A 17,614-nucleotide genomic window follows, 5' to 3' on the forward strand; every position below is an offset into this window, starting at 1 on the left:
ACATTACCATCTCCGCTGTCGTTTATGCTTGCTTTCCAGAGTTATTACTGTCAGAGTTGGCTGAGCAGCATTAGAAAGAAAAGGACTAGGAGAGGATATTTGGGAGGGATTTTCTTCTTCTCTACAACATCTCTTGACATTAACAATCCATGAAAGTGACAAACCACAGAAAATGCACATAAAACCAAACGAGTGTCAATAACTTTTTGTTGAGTGGTTTTACTCTCCAGATGTCGTTCAATCCCTGTTTACTTTTTTCTTTGTACCTAAGCTTTTATTTTTTTTCACTTCCACAGCTGCTTCCTTTTCCCTTCAGTCTACATCGTCTCTGGAAGCTGGTCTGGTTCTGTGCCGACTGTTTCCATGAACACTAAACCTTTTTACATATACTCCATGATTACTGCGGATAGCGCGCCGTAAAGCGCCTCATCCAGCGGTTTCAAATCTGTTAATCGATCCTGACATTGATTTCCGGCACCGTAGTGAGGTGACGACGGCTGCGGAGAGAGAGAGCGAGACAAATGAAGAGAGATGGCACGTGAGACAGTATCCGCACATGCAAAGAACAGGATGAAATGGAAGCAGAGGGAAGAGATGAAAGCGAGAGAGAGGAAGCACATACATGAGAGACAGGAGGAGGGCGTGTGCTGGTGTGTGTGTGAGTGTGTGAGCGCAGGGCAGTGAGAGTGAATCAAATATATGTAATTGCCAAGTTGAAGGTTGCCGGTTGCTGGTGTAATGGTTTGATGACTCTAATGGGCCTTTGTGTGCCATTTAGATATTGTTGTGGCTAAAAAGCTTTGGCAGACGCAGAGGACTCCTTCCTGCTGAGAGACGACAAGCCACAGGTCTTATGTGTCTGCTACAGCGACAAGACATTTGTGTGTGTACAGACACACAAATATTTCATTTTTTTCATCATGAAAATATGAAATATTATATTTTAATGATATAAAAAAATTTTCCCACTGCTTTTCAATCAAATATGACTTATTGATCGCGGCACAGGGTTTCTCCCAGTGTATTGTAAGCCTGGCAGGCCACCAGGCTTTAATTGCGCCTCCACCAGGCTGATCATTGCTTATTTATTTAAGTCTTTTTAATGTTTGCATTTTTAAGACTTTATAGTTGGTGTTCAGGTGTTTATCTTCCAATAACACATAATCATCAAGTGATATTTTCAACTTTCCTGTCAACTTTAAACAGTTTTAACTCAAAAACACTACATGCCGCTGGAGGAGTCACCCAACCACCAGGCATAGCAAGTTTTCCTGGGGAAACCTTGATGACAGCAGGTGGTGCACAGGTTTTAGAGGAAAGTTTAGACTTTTCTGATTGTTGTTGTTTGTTTTTGTGTGCTAAATCAGCAGTTCTTCTTTGACACCGGAGGATTATGTGCTCAAACTTCTTTCACAACAAAGGATTTGGTTTAAGGAGGGAGAAAATTGCAAAATCTGACTGAGTAGATCTGACTTTAAATAAACGATTCCTGATTTTGTATAATTTATCTCTACATTACTATCCCACTACTTACCCATTTGTCCATCCATACTATTAATATTAAACTAATATTAAAAGAATAAATAAAAAAGAATTAGAAAATCAGGAAATCTTTGACATTTTCATTTGAGAAAAAACTTATTGATGAACCTTGTAAACACGCCACTGTCTGATTAAAAGCACAAACATTTTCAGCCTTAATAGAATCTGAATGAATTTTTTATCTTTAATCTCTTCTATAATTTGAACCCCCTTTTTTTATTGGTGGACTACATGAGCAGTTACAATGTTGAGTGTACATTAGCGAGAACTTGATAGGGCTCTGATTTACTTTGGCAGGCTGAATTGCGATGGCTGACGGCAGACAGCAAGGCTCAATTACACGCCTGGGTTATTCTCTGCTGTGAATGTGCTGGTCTGTGTGCTACCGTCGGGATCCTGTGCATCAATTAACAGCAATTACATGGCAATGAAAAGCCAAGCAAAGAGAGCGAATCAGAAAACCAGCATCATAAACCAAAACAAAGACTTTAGCTTGTACCGTTGAAGCTAGCTCGCAAACATTTTCCTGCAACTGTAAATACAAGAAGGGAAGGTGTGGAAAACAATCAATCCCCGGACTGAAAGAGGCAACCAACTTTCCTCCAGTTGTCCCAACTAACGCTAGATCTGTACTCCACCTGCTAGCAATAGCATTCCTCCATGTTAGCGTCTTTGAAAGAGCGGTGAAAAACAAGGCAGGGTGGCAGGCAGAGGACACGAGGGCTTTATGCGACGGATTTTCAAAGCCAAAACACGGTTCGTTAGACATGCAGGGAAGAGTGGAGAAAGAGGAGCATGCAAATTGGCTTATTGTCTCAGCCTTTCTCCCAACATGTTGCGTCGTGGAGACATCCCTCCGCCGCCGTCACGCATATAAAACAGATTAGAATTTGAAGCCACACTAAATGCTCGCAGCTCTCCCAAGAGGAGGTTTGTAGCGAGAGATCGTGTTGCTCTTGCAGAGAGGGTGGTCCGCGTGAGTGAGGGAGGAGAAATCAGTGCACAGATGCTCCTCAGGTTTGCTTCTTTCCATCATTTCATTGATTCGTAGCATTTGTTAAACTTTAGAGCTTCTTCTGTTGACCTCTGGTTCCCGGTGGTGTTGGAGAGTAGAACTACATGCTCATTGTGAAGTTACGTTTGATATGAAGCTACCAGCTAAATGCGGGAAATTTAGCTAAAAGTGCAGTGCACTAAAAGAGAGAGAACGCTCAGGAGATGAAAGAGGAAGGAAGGCTGTTTTTTCCCTTTTTTTCCTCCTTCTTTGGAGAGGATTGTTCTGCAGGTGGTGAAGTTTCGCCTTTGACCAGGGGTGGCATTAAACCCTTTCAGTGTTGCTCTGAAAACATCACAGAATCCAACACCTCCAATTTTATGATCTCTGTGGATCTCCAAACTTTTTTTCCACACTTTTTCTACATCTTCCTGTAGAAGATAATTTCTTGTTCCTAATTTCAGAAATTAGGAACAAGAATTTGTTCCTAATTTGAAACTCGTATTACATTGATTCATTACACGAGGAGTGAAATATTGTAATTTTGATTATTATGGGTAACAGATAATAGAAACTTATGTACCTGCTCCACATTGCTTGGTTACTCCATATAACCAATCAAAATCCGAGAAATCATCTCAGAAGAGAAAAATGATCCCTCACAAATAAACATTTTAAGACGGTTTTCTAATGCAGTAGAGATATTGACTACTCACAGCTACTCGACAGAAGCCAGACTGAACAGTATCATAACTATCTCCTTAATGGCTGCCTCCAGATCCTCACCTTGTTTAATTTGCACCTGTGTTACGTGTTGCAGATAAACTGTAGAATCGGGTGGGATGAGACTGCCTGGATGTACAAAGATGCCATCGGGTGTGTGTGTGTTTGTGGGACTGAATCCGTCTTTTTCTTGTCTTTTTTTTTTTTTTGTGGGGTGTGAAGTGGTGAGAAACAGCCTCAGCATGATGATGGCTTTGTGCCTGCGACTGACGCCGCCGCTCAGGTGCCACCTGGGTCGCGCGACAGAGCCGGGAGAGGAAGACAAAAAGAAAAGGAGAAAAAGAAAAAGAAGAGGACGACGGGCTGAGATGATATGAGTAGAGGCGAAAGAGACGAGATATAAGATTTATGGGAAAGCGAGAGCAAGAGATTGCGATCAGACGATATGACCAGAGCGCTGGAAATAGCAGTGGACGGACGCAGAGATTGGAGGGAAATAAATGGATTAATAACACCCCAGATTTGGTTGGATGTCCCTCCACCCCTCACTCCTTTGCGCAGCTCGTCTCTGTCTCTTTTTCTCTGATGCTCAGCACAAGCACCACCTTTCCCTGCCTCCTTTTCGCTTGCATCGAGGTACAAGAAGAAAGATGTCTGCCTGCGTAAGCATGCTCACCTCCGTGACTCCCTGAACCACTTCATGTTCGCCTCGGGACGCTGTGGTGAACCTCAGCGTCCACATAGCTTCCACCCGAAGCTATGCAACCTATACTCCCCTTACTGCTGTGGCACTCATCTGGTCTGATTTCATTTTGGCTAGGTTCATCTGTGGACACAGGACACATCCCATATACTATGAAGCAAATGGGATGTTTTATTGGTTTGAACTGAAGAAATGATCCTTTCCCAAGTTAAATTTCTGTTTTGTTTTTGAATTAACAGGCAGGTAAAGTAAGCTATACTTTAAGCTATAGCTAGTCTGGACTAGCTTTTCTGCATGCGTTTCCATTTTGTGATGGAAAAGAGACCGCTCCAAAAGCAGGCAGTAGACTGAAGCGCAGGGTATTCTGGGTACATAAGACCAAAACAAACACTAGCAGGAGAATTTTCACCAAGGAAATTTTTACCGAAGACAAAGAGAAATCCTACAAACGCTCAAATCTGACACTACTTCCTTCTTGTTTACATACATCAGTGTCTTCTTCAAAGGTTTTTGTGTCATTTCCTTCAATGGTTCTTTGTGCAGCGCCACCTCAGGTGAGGAGGTGAATGGTTTTCCAAAGGGTTTGAACCATTTGACACATTGTAGTGTGAAAGCGAACCGCACCAGCTGAAAATGTAACAGATGATGGTACCCAATCAAACAGAGTCTACCGAACTATCAGGTGCAACAATGTGTGGTTCACTATCCGGTCAAACATTTTTGAAAGGTACTGCCTTAAATCAAAATGACACCAAGTTTTATCAGTTGTGTAGTGGAGGCTAGCTACCTAGCTTGCTTCCAGTATGCATACCTACTTTTTGACATTTTTTCTCAAGTAATAACCACACTTCAATCTATTCTATTAGAATTTTATGTGACAGACCAAAAATGAGTGGAAATGAACTTTCAGAATTATTTACAAATATTAATTTGAAAAGTTTGGCATATCTTTAGAGGTGACTGCATCATACAGTGGGGAGACGGTACATATTTGTCTTTTTAAATGGTTATATACTTTACATTTGACACTTTTCATAATCTTTTTTTTTTTTTTACATGTCAGATTGAATATTCTGATTAACAATGAACAACTGTGAACAAAATCCACACGGCACTGTCCACCCCTACATTTGGGTTCAACCATTCGATGAGCCATTAATCTGTAATATCCTGCAGAATTCACTCATCCATTAGTTATTCCATCTCGCCTAATATTCATTTAGCGTCTCTCAGCAGCAGAAACTCACACAAAACGTGAACAGCTGTGCGTTTCACTCGCTCACCTTCCCCCGTCGAGCCTCATTCGCCTGGTTGTACAAGGCTCAGCCAGACTCGCTCTGTGACAGACCCATTAGCGGCCTACAAGGACCAGAGGACAAACAGGAGCAGCGGCACCAGACTGCCTCATTAGGTCCTCAGCTAAACTTGGAGCAGAAATGGGCCACAGAGAAACACTTGCTCGATTTATTTATTTTTTTGCATTTGTGCTTCAAGTTGAACCTCATCTGACACTTGATTTGATCCCCACCACTTCTCTCATTTCCGTCTTCCTAAGTTTTAGCGCGCGTGACGTGTGGGGCGGCCGCACACGCGTCCCTTTGCCTTTCCGAGCTAGTTTGGGGCGGATTCAGCCCAACGCTTTAATGAAGACGTGTCCGTTTTTAATTGAGACTCAAAAAGTACTTAAATAAGGTCACCGCTAATTAGATGACGCTCCGACAAATGTTCGAGCCAATTAAGCTTGTATGCGTTTGATTAAAGATAAGTAGGCTTGCTTGATAAGAGATGTGACGATGGGGCACGAGGAGAGGGAAACAGAAGGAGACGAGGAGGCTGGGAGTGAGCTCAGGTTTAATTGAGGTAGAGATAACAATTGTGTGTGTGTATATGTGTGTGAAGTGCGGGGAGGGAGAAGGCTTGTTATCAATAATTTCGGCGCATGTGGTAATGGCGGCTTTATCAGAGTTGAACGTCGGCGGTGTTCGTATCATTTTCTGCCGATGAATGCCTGTGGCTGTGGTGAGTTTCTGTCTCCTTCCCACCGTCTTTTCAGTTCATATATTGAAGCGAAGGCCAGCTGTTCCTTCTCTCCTCACCTCCCACTCCAGCACTCTCTTTTATCATCCCTCCATCCTCTCTCTCTCTCTTCCTCTCTATTCCACGCTGGCTGTACTCTCCATCAGGAAGTGCAGCAGCAGTCAATAGCAACACCCCCCTGTTCAAGTTCAAAGGATCCTTTATAGGCAGGACAGAAATATGCATTGCCAAAAACCCTCCCAGCAACAGACTCCATTGGCTCTACGGCTTACATTTTCTTATCTCTGTTTCTATCTCATTTTCTCTTACAGGGGACGGAAAAAAAACAACAAATGATGTGCGTACAGCTCCAGAACGTAATCCAAGATTATGTGGCAAAATCACAGTTTGAATTATGTATTTATGTTTCTTGACCCTCTTCACATTCTCAAAGTACAATGGATGTTATTAGCATTTCTTGTGAAGTAGTGTATAACCGTTAGGGGCGCTTTATTTTACAAATAAACATTTTAAGAAACATTTTAATTGATGCTCACATTTTCCTGTGAGCATCAATTTTTAATACTTGAGGCAACCGTGGCTTTGTCTTGGCTAGTCTTTGTCCATCCATCAGGGGCGTTGGTAGCATTTTGTAATGTTGGCACATTGAGTGGGGCAGAGTTGTGGATCTCTGCAGCACCTCCAGAGTTAACGGGACCTTTTTGGCTGATTTTCTGGGTAATGGTCCTCCTGCCTGGTTTGTCATGACTGTATATTGGTAGGTTTACCGTATTGCTGTCATTTTCAGATGATGGACTGAAGCGTGCGCCATTAGATCTCCAAAGAGCATTTAGTGCATAAAACTTTTCAGCACATTGATTCCTTTCTTTAGGGGTGTCACAGTATGCTGAGATGCATGAGACATTTTATTGGGGCAGTATTAAGTGTTTTCCAGGCACACATTGCCATTGTACAGCACAGTCAAGTAACCGTTACCTTCAGTTATTATATATCAAATGTGACTTTGTAATTTAACGCCTTGCAATTGGGCGTCTGTCTCTTTAAGAAATCTCTGCTCTTCCTGAAACTCCTTCAGGAAGTCATCACAGCATCAATCTTCTATTAACCCTTCATCAACGGTTTTACGAGTGTTTCATTGAGAAGTAGCCCATATAATGAGCTGAGCAGAAACTCAGTTCCACCAGGCGTTTGCTAATTGCTGCTGGCTAGTCTGAAGGAGCTGAGTGGGGGAGGGCTGCTCTGTGAGGCGGTAGCTCAGAAACCGCAGCTCTGAGGAGGACCCTTATGTCCACTCAGGCATTTTGTACAGCTGAAAGGTTGCCATGGGAGATTAACGGATTTCTCAAACATGAATGTAAGAATCAAAGCAACAATCCTGGTATGTTTTGATAAAGAGAATGACATTATAACATGATGTAAAGCTAAAAAAAAAAAGTCAGCTTTACATTAAACTGCCCCTTAAAGGTTTTTATTTGTGTGAAAAACTACCTAACCTTATGTTCTTGTCCTTCTCCATTGCTTCAAGCATCGTTTGTCATTTGGAGATGTCCTATTTCATTATATTGTGTGAACGTAAACTGATCGCTGCAAACGGATAATTTTTTTTATTGATTTTTAACTTGACGCAGGGTCAAGTGAAAATGAAGTGCTCACTCTTTATACTTAGCCTAACCTCTCACAGCTTGACCACTATATATTGTAACCATAACATTGCTGCTCACTTTCTTGTGGCAACCGGCGCATAACCCAAAGCAATAAAACCTTCATCAGCTGAAATGACGTCCCATTCATGTCCCCTCTGATGTGACATTTAGGCACATCTGCACACAGCGCTGTAGACGGAGGAATGAATGTTGACCCTCGACCCGTACTGTCCCGCCTTCCCTCTCACCTTTGCTGTGTGCTCATTGTACGGCGCACTCTCCCGTTAAGCAAATCCTCTCACGGCATTTTACTGCACCGTTACAAGCAGGTACGAGTGCTGAGGCTCATCCTGGTTCGTCATTCACGGCGCGTTTCGGTCGTGCTGCAGCTTTCGTAGATGCGTTTGTGCACGTGCTCGCACTCCGCTGGCAGTGTGCAGATGTATATGTTTGAGACCGCTCAAATGTGCGTGCGTGTTTGTGTGGGGTTTTTTTGTGCATATTTTAGAGGAAGAGCGCAGCAGCCAATCTGGTTCTTTCGTAGCCAGTGATGTGCCCCTGTGTGTGTAATTGAAGTACCTGAGCTATCGACTTTCCCAGGCTTCAAGTCGAATAAGTGCTTCAGGAGTGTGTGAGTGCGCTCATTTGAAAGCTCTGGGGCAGAGACAGCAACTACAGCACACCATTGCCCATCAACCATGGACTACCCCACACACACACGTACACGCCCACCCACCCAAAAGAACAAACACACACACCAAACTGCCTGAGTGAAGTTGCCCGCCTCCTCCGCCACATTCTTCAAATTAAACAAAATTGGTGTCAAACATTTATGCTATTTCTATATGTGCGGCTATCATTTGAAAGATATTAAGTGTTACTCGACGTCATCAAACATGCTGCCATCAATTATATTGATTTTGTTAATGCGGCGGAGGGCGGAAGGCAAGTTGATATCTGGTGATCTCTTTGGTAAATCTTAAAAATTATAACGGCAGAAACCAAAATTTTTGCTGCACAAACTTAGCTCAGTTGGTTGACACCATATTTTGTGTGACTTTGTGAATGTGGACTGAGTGGTTGGACTTTGATGACCTCTGAAAACATTTACTAACGGTTTTTAAAATGATAGCGGCACAAATAAAAAACACAACTATTTATGTCAGTTTTGTCAATGTTATCTTGGAGAACACGCAGATCTCTGATGACCTTTGGAAACTTCTTCACAAACCACAAACCCTTTTTTTTTTTTTTGCTTCACCAACGTAGAAAAACTGATTAACACCGAATTTTGTTTGATTTTCTAAATGTGAACTGGCTGGCTGACCTTTGACGACCTCTGGAAACATTTACTAATATCTTCAAAATTACAGCGGCACAACTAATCATTTTTGTTGCTGCACTAACGCAGCAAAATTAATTTATGCCAATTTCATTTGATTTTGTTAATGTAGTGAGAGAGGCGGATGGCAAGTTGATATGTGGCGACGTCTGGAGTTTTTTTTTTGTAAATCTTAAAAATTATAACGGCACAAACCAAATATTTTTGCTGCGCAGTTGATTAACACCATATTTAGTGTGATTTTGTAAATGTGGAGAGGCTGGTTGACCTTTGATTAACCCTGGAAACATTGATTGATATCTTTAAAACGATAGCGGCACAAACGAAAACTTTTGCAACACAAACGTTTGACGGCAACTTCACTCGTCAATAAGCTTGCCGTCTTTGACACAAAGTTGTGAATTATGAATGAAAACACACCTGTATTCAGGATTATAAAGCTTGCACGCGATCAATGGAGTCACGGAAACCTTTCTGTCCTGCAGCACACCCAGGTTTCCCCACAGAGGAGGACACCCGCGTCCCGCTTCTGTCGTCCCCCCTGACAGCGGCTGTCCTCCGCGGTCGGGCAGCTCGGGCAAAGTCGCCTTCCCTCTCTCTCTGTGTAAACGCCTGGCCGACTGCCTGACACCCACACACACACACACACACGCCCTCCAGCGACTCCTGGCTCTCTGCCGCTCGCCCCGCTCCATGCAGGGCCACAGCCATCTGCCGGCACGGCCCCCCTTTCTCCTCCATTCATCCCATTGTCACCACATTGTCCTCTGCTCCTGTCCCTCTGGAGGCTTCACATCTCTGCCGCCACCCCTTTTTTTTTGGACATTTCTATCTTTTTATTCTTGCTTTAGTTTATTTGCTCTCTCTTTTTTTATTGTTTCCACCGAGCATCCACTCTGCCGCATCATGTGGCGTAGTCTCGTATTGTTTTCCGTGTACAGTAGCCAGCGCTGACGTCAGGAGGCGGCCCGATTAAAGCCGTCCTGGCCGACTTCCTGCGTCTGGCCGGGCGGCTCTCTGGCCTTTCTGCCCCTCTGGGAGTTTTAATACTCGCTAATCGATCACTTTGTGCCAGCAGAGGTGATAATGTGGCCAAAGCCTAATTGGTGTAGCTGTAAATGAAGAGTAGCGTTTTGGAGGACTTAATTTCAGTCGACTGACTCACAGCCTCGTCCTCAGGGTTCCTGTGCAGTTTGGAGGAAAGACTGGAATTGATTTCAGTATTTTCCTGCTCTGGATGCGTTTGGGGAAAGATTTAACTAGAAGTATGATTAAAAAGAATATTGGTATTTATTTTCTGTTCCACTGTCTAAATGTTGTGTCCTTCCTCCCATTCATTCTGTCAACTTTGTGTCCTTCCTTTATTCTTCCATTTTCTCTCCATAAGCTTTTTTACTCCCTTTTATGCTTCCTTGTTTTCTTCATTACTTTCTCCCTTACAGTACATACTTCATTTTGTAATTTCTTTTGTTCTTGCGTTCTCTCCTCCCTCTGTCTTTGCTCATGTTCCTCCTTCACCTTGTATCCTTCCATCCTTCCTCCCTCTTGTATTTCCTTCTTTTCTTACTTTCTTCCATGTCCACCACTTCTTTCCCAGCTTCCTTCCTCATGCCCATAATTCCTTCTTCATGTCTTCTTTTGTACACATCCTCATGTTTTTGCTTCCTCCTTTCTTTCTTCAGTTCTTCATTCATTCCTTTGTTCCTTCTTTTATTAATTAAATCCTTTTTTCATTTATTTATCCCTGTGTTTGCTCCTCCTTTCTTTCAATCCATCCTTCCTTCCTAATACATTTATTTGATCCTTCCTTCCCTTGATTGTATCCTTCCTCACTTGTGAACTACCTCATCTGTCTTACTGTTCTCCCGTCCTTCTTCTTTCTTTCTTTCTTTCCCTGCTTCCTATCTTTCCCATCCTTCTTATCTTTCCCTCCTTTCTTCCTTTTCTCCTCCTTTCATACTTCCTTACTATTGTCATCCTTCCTTCTTTCCATTCTCCAATCCTTCTTCTCGTCCTTACTTCCTGTCTTCCTTTATCCTTTCCTTGCTGATATACTTGCTCTTGTCCTTCCCTTCCTGTGTCCCTGTCTTTTCTGTTTCATTTTTATTAAATTGTGTCTGTATTTGTTTGGTTTTTTTTCTCCTGTATACTTTTTTCCTTTTTCTTTCCTTCCTTCTTTGGTCAGTCCTTGTATTCTCCTCTCCTTCCTTCCTTTCCTCCTTCCGGTTTTCTGTTTGTGCGGCTCTGTAGCGCGCGCGCGCTCCTCCCCAGCCTAATATAAATTCCTCAGACCTCTGGTCTCAGTGTGTTAGGCGCCGCTTTAATACCGCTCTTATGAAGAGAGATACGGCGAGAGGAACCCGGGGGAATCGGCGAGGCGGGGGTGCGTGGCGACGAGGGCGCTCTGTGGAGTATAAAAGGGAGGGGGGAACGGGCGTGCGGCGCGAGTCTGGAAATTCAATTATAAGTGTGCCCTGTCCGTGATTCCAGTGGTATTAATGGGTACGGCAGAGCGGGAAAAGAGATAGAGATGGATGAAAAATGAGAGGAGGGAGAGGGGAAAGAGGATGAACAGGGAGAAATGGAGGAATGCATTGAAGTGAAAATGGGAAGATGATGCAAGGTCAGTGCTTGTGTGTCATTATATCTTCATCTTAAGAAAGCTGCCAGTGAAGCAAGCTGCCAGATAAAACACAGTCACCTTATTATGAGATTGTGTATTCTTATTTAAACGTTTAAACTACCTGACTTGAAACTACACTGAATGAAATATGTCAAATCGTTGCTAAAGCCCTGATAAGAGTGAATCCGAGTCGACTTAAATCTACCTCTGTGATCAGGGAGGTCCAGGTTAGAGAGATATGTCAGAGCTTTTACAGTGGAAATATGTTATGAAGAGATGACCAGACCTGTTTTAGATAACCCTCACCATTTCTTCACTATAATCAAACAGTGATTACTTCCTTAGATAAGGCTTATTCAATGTAGCTTTAAGAGCAAAGGAGGCTAATACCATTTTAGAAACCCTTTAAATGACTTAAAGTCTGTGAAAATGACCAAATTTCATATTTGAAGCGCTTGTTGTAAAATGGGGAGTGTGAACCATTGGGGGTTGTGCTTCGTTTTTCCACATACTTCTTCAGTTTCGGTGGAATTTGCTCTTGATGTTAGATTTGAATAATTTAAAACCCAGATTAGCAGATTATGTACTTTTAATTTACCATGTCTGTACATAAACCATTAAATACATTTAAAGAAATAGTTTGAAGGGCACACATTATCATTTTTACAACCTTTTCTTTAAAATTGTTATTTGTGCTTGTAGCTCCAGATAGTAATATTCATTTTCAAGTTGTGTGAGAAAAGCCTCCAGCTCAAATCAAATGTTTGCTCATGTTTGCTTAGAGACGGAAAAAAGTCAGGAGAGTTGGTGCCCGAGACCTAAAAAACCGGCACCCTACCTAGAAGTTAAAGCACTGTTTGGTAAGTCCAGTCGGATTGTGATTCCACAACAGTAAATACACAGCAGACAGGCACATGTAGCAGTTCCCTCTTTTTGTCCAAAGAACCGGAAGGCTACTTCATATTATTTAGCAAGCACAGTTTTATAACACATAGCATTAGTAAATGGAAGCTGCTGAAAGTCTCATATTATTTTACTTGTTGCAGTTTTGTTGTATTATTTATTAATGTAGCTGTCAGAACATTGTGGTGGGGACACGGTCTGCCATAGCATTTAATTTCTGTGTCCATCTATACTTAGTTCTCACCATATGTGGTGATTGGAAGGAAAGTCATCCATTTGGCTCAGACACTGAGAAAAATAGAGGAATATTTGGAGAGGACAATAATGTGAGCCACATTAGACAAAGCAGAAGACAAAGCTTCTTTTTTTTTTGCTTGGAAACTTTATGCTCACAAACAAGACCCATTCTTACCTCAATAGTTTGGCAGCTAACAGTGTTACATGTGGGGCATGAACTGAGTTATGCCCTCATCTCTCAGAACTGGGTCGTTCCTTATCTTTTATTTTTTTTTAAATGTAGTTGCTTCAAAACTCTGAAGCAAAACTTTGTTTTGGTGGGTGTGGAGAAAAATGTCCTTCTGACTCAATTACTTTCATAAACTTCTTTTTCTTGGCTGGAGGATATTTGGATAAAGTAAGAACGCTCACTCAATGGTTTTCTGTGTTCTGAGAACACATCCACTGGACGTATTCCTGCTAGAAAGTTGTTGTTTTTTTCTCAAAAACATAATTTATTTTCTGGTCATAGCAATTCTTTGAGTGAAGATCTTTCATGCCAAGAAAGTGTTTAAAAATGACTCAGCCGCTTTAAAAATCAGAAGAATTTCTGATTGAAGTTAATGTTTCACACTTTTTTTTTACTTTTAATGTAAATCTGAAGCATTTGTTTATAAAGAATGACTTCATGCTGGACTCTTCTTTATTCAGCCAGTGACACGTTCCTCTCTAGTGGTGCCCGGTGTTTAGGAGGGGAACTGCAGTGACAGGTGAATCAGTCACTGCAGTTCACGTTGAGCATTTGATTCTGAAAGAACCTCGAAGACGGTTCATCGCCTCATTCGAATGCACTAAACAATGAAAAAGCTCGTTCACGTGAATTGGCCCGTTTGCAGCTTGGCTTTCCAGGAAAATGAACATGCTACTGTACATCGAGTTTGACTCTTAACACAGCGACTCATACACAACAGCAACCTGATGAGGCAGAACGGCTGGACCGCGTCTAGACTAGTAGTTCTCACCTCCTCCTCTTCTTCTGTCTGGCTCAGCGATCTGGTGCCAACACCAATCGCAACGCGAAGGCTTGAAAAGAAGTGTTTTAGAAATGTTTGCTGAAGAGTCTATTAGGTGGCACCGCTTATTTATTTGGTGCCTGTTCTCTATCTGTCAAACTGAGATTTAGCACTTCCTGGGCGAGGGGATGCGGCCTGTGAACGTTTTGAATTTCCTTTGCAGTTTCTGCCGTGTTTGCTCATTCACTTTCTCAAAGCTCGCATCTTTTTTCCCGGCTAGAGGATATTTGGGTGAGGTAAAATCGCTCACTCGACGTGTGCGATTTCTAATATATTATCTAATCTAACATTAAACAGACTTGTTGGTTGTAATAAAACAAACTGATGAAAGCGGCTGACAAGATTAAAGACAGCAGCTTTGAGTCCACAGAATTTGTTCCAGCCACAAACTCATTAAAGGCGTCATAAAGGGAACTAATGAAAATCATGACCGGTATCATTACAAGTCCACAGGAGTCCTCTTGTCGCTCTCCTCTGTGAGCCAGAGAAGAAAGGCGGCTAAATTAATGTTCGCTCCAATAATGTTACAAAACCCGCCACTGTCCTTTAAGTCGTGGCTGTTCTCCTCTGTGTGCAATGCCAGCTAAATTAAAGTCCAGGCCAGTGTCGTACGCCGTTGCGTAACCGTTTTCACTCTGTCTTTGTTTTTCTGTTATTGCCAGGACGACAACTCCATGTTCTTTCAGTTTGGCCCGTCCATCGAGCAGCAGGCTTCTGTCATCCTGAATATCATGGAGGAGTACGACTGGTACATCTTCTCCATCGTCACAACGTACTACCCCGGTTACCAGGACTTCGTCACCAAGGTAAGACCGAGGATCATGAATGTACAGTATTAATACCCCCTTGACCTTTTTATTACTTTGTCTAATATATAACGAGCTTCAAAGTATGTTATCGAGACGATACGTCACACGAGTCAAACTCAAGGCCCAGTGGTCAAATTTGGTCCGTCATCGCTTTTTCTGTGGCCTTCCATATTCCAGATGCTAAATTACTTCAACCAATCACTCCGGTTCTTTGCGATTCCCTGGAAATTCACAGCAAATAAACAGATCCTCTCATTTTTTCAAGCTATTTGTGAGCTAACTTTGAGTTTATTGAAAAATGTAACCAAAAACGGTCAAAAACATTGGGTTTAGGTGACTCACTCCCACCTGCAGGTGGCAGTACTTCCTACTTTTACGACACATTTTCTTGCTTGAGGTCCAGCTACAGTTTGTGATCGATATGGTCAGTAGCAAAAAACAATCACATTTTACAATATACATAAGTGCAAATATTGCAAACTTCCTTACAAATATTTCTAAGTTAGCACCACAAAATCTGCAATTTTGACTGTAAAATAGAATCACCAAAAAAGTTACAAAATTCTGGAGGGACAGTAAAATATAATTTAATTAATAAAACAAAGTAAAACATTGTCATTTTGGTTCTTTTGTCCCTTTTCAAATCTCATTTTGCACCTTAAACTTGTCATTTTGTGCCTCTCTACTTCTACTTGCTACACATAAATGTCTTTTCATGAAATATGGATGATTAGAATAGTCCTAAAATTTAATGTGGATTCTAATGTCATTGCATGTAATTATATTAAATGCTGTTTATTTCGGCTCTGATCTGGTCCAGCTCACTCGTATGAAATATGGTGAATTAAAACACCTAATCAAACTGAAGGAACCGCCCAGGGAGATTCTGCTGGCAGATATTATTTATTGGAGTTTATTATAACCATATTTCCTTACTGCAGACTGAGTAGATTATAGAAAATGGAAGAAAAATGTTGGTCGACCAAAAACTATAGATTTTCTTCCTTCCACTTTTCAATTATGCGCTACTTTGTTTTGATCATTTACACAAAATGTTTGTTGTTTGTTCTGTGACAAAATGTGAAAAAGGTCAAAGCTTTTGCGACATATTCCCAGATTTTCTTTAAAAATAAAAAATCTTCAAAGCAGCCAGATGTTTGTTTGGCGCCTGTCAGCTGGTCTCATGTGATTGTCAGCTGGAAACTTTTCAACCCTCATGTTCGCCTTATAGAAATTTAATTAGCATCATTTCTCACTTTCTTAATGCATCCAACACATTTCTTACTGTGGCTTCAAAGTGTTGACTTGCAATAAATTCTCCAGCTTAAAAAAGAGGCATTACTAAAATGATGTCTCAAAGTAACAAGAAGTTTACAAACACAAAATAAGAAAACTATCTAAATTCCCCCCCCCCCACACAGTCAGAAGTTCAATCAGATGAAACTTTTCTTTTGAGCTTTCTCTCATTCCTTAAAGAGATAGTAATCATTCTGCATTTAAACTCCTCATTTTGAAGACATTAATAATGAAATCTCATTATTGTCGCCTTTATAAGATCAAAATAATTTAGGTAATCCTAACTAACCTAAAACGAGAGAAGTTTGTTCTGATTTAACTTCAGACAGTGGTGTGGGTGTTTTTTTTGTTTGGTCTTCAACTATAAGACATAAAACCAATCCAGGAAAGAATTACAAAAATTTTATACTGTAACTATTTTCTACTTTCATATACAGTACAGACCAAAGGTTTGGACACACCTTTCTAATTCAATGGGTTTTCTTTCTTTTCATGACTATTTATAAGGCAAGAAATCCCACTTATTAACCTGACAGGGCAGGTTGACCTATGAAGTGAAAACCATTTCAGGTGACGACCTCTTGAAGCTCATCAAGAAAATGCAGAGTGTGTGCAAAGCAGCAATCACAGCAAAAGGTTGCTACTTTGAAGAAACTAGAATATAAGGGGTATTTTCAGTTGTTTTACACTTTTTTGTTTAGTGCATATTTCCACATGTGTTATTCATAGTTTTGATGCCTTCAGTGTGAATCTGCAATGTCAATAGTCATGAAAATAAAATAAACTCATTGAATTAGAAGGTGTGTCCAAACTTTTGGTCTGTACTGTAAGTAGAAAATAACTTCTGTCAAAACAAATATTTTTGACCAGTGTTCAAGTTATATTCAGCTTTGACTGTTCTGAGGATACTGAGTGGTTCAGGAATCATATTGGTGCCAATAACGTGAAAGATTTTTATTTTTTTTTCACAACCTGAATTTTAAAACACACAAAAGTTTGATGATGTCACATTTCGGATTTTCTTTTCTTCAGGCTGAAACTGGAGTCACGTTTTCCTCAGATAATTTAGCAGCAACTGAATTTGGCTGCATTGTGTTATAACCATGTTTGAATTAAAATTCAAACAAATGAATTTTAATCTGTACATATAGTGGCATAACACTGGCTTTGATGGTATATTGCCATGTTACTGGATTCGGATGTTAATGAAGTTCTTCCTCATAACCCATCTTTGTTCTCCACGTCCGTCTCAGATCCGAAACACCATTGAGAACAGCTTCGTCGGCTGGGAGTTGGAGGAAGTTCTCCTGCTTGACATGTCCGTGGACGACGGTGATTCAAAGATCCAGAACCAGCTAAAGAAACTCCAGAGTCCCGTGATTCTTCTCTACTGCACAAAAGAGGAGGCCAACACCATCTTCGAGGTGGCCCACTCCGTAGGGATCACCGGCTACGGTTACACGTGGATCGTCCCTTCGCTGGTTGCTGGAGACACTGTCGTAGTGCCTGCAGAGTTTCCCACAGGTAGGCAAAAAAATGGCTCCTTTTCTGTGAATTTAATACAATTTTATCCTATTTAGGGACGCTAAAAATGAATCCACTTATTACCAATAAATGGTTATTAGACAAAAATTTGTTCCAATCGATTAACGGATGACGTTCCCTTAGACCTTTTTTCATTGTTGTAGTTTAGCTGCCATCCAGCAGAGG

The 17,614-nt window shown here is 41.4% G+C and overlaps 1 protein-coding gene across 4 annotated transcripts in view; it reads left to right on the forward strand.

Annotated features, from left to right (window-relative positions):
* Nucleotides 1-17,614, forward strand: part of grin2ba (glutamate receptor, ionotropic, N-methyl D-aspartate 2B, genome duplicate a) — a 178,285-nt gene that overhangs the window by 92,702 nt on the left and 67,969 nt on the right. For all 4 annotated transcript variants that reach the window (XM_028041981.1, XM_028041983.1, XM_028041980.1 and 1 more), the window contains 2 exons: nucleotides 14,462-14,605; nucleotides 17,158-17,428. In XM_028041981.1, coding sequence (XP_027897782.1) covers nucleotides 14,462-14,605; nucleotides 17,158-17,428 — 415 coding nt within the window. The remainder of the gene's footprint in view (nucleotides 1-14,461; nucleotides 14,606-17,157; nucleotides 17,429-17,614) is intronic.

This window comes from Xiphophorus couchianus, chromosome 16 (genome assembly GCF_001444195.1).
Source record: "Xiphophorus couchianus chromosome 16, X_couchianus-1.0, whole genome shotgun sequence".
In the NCBI taxonomy this organism is placed as follows: domain Eukaryota; kingdom Metazoa; phylum Chordata; class Actinopteri; order Cyprinodontiformes; family Poeciliidae; genus Xiphophorus; species Xiphophorus couchianus.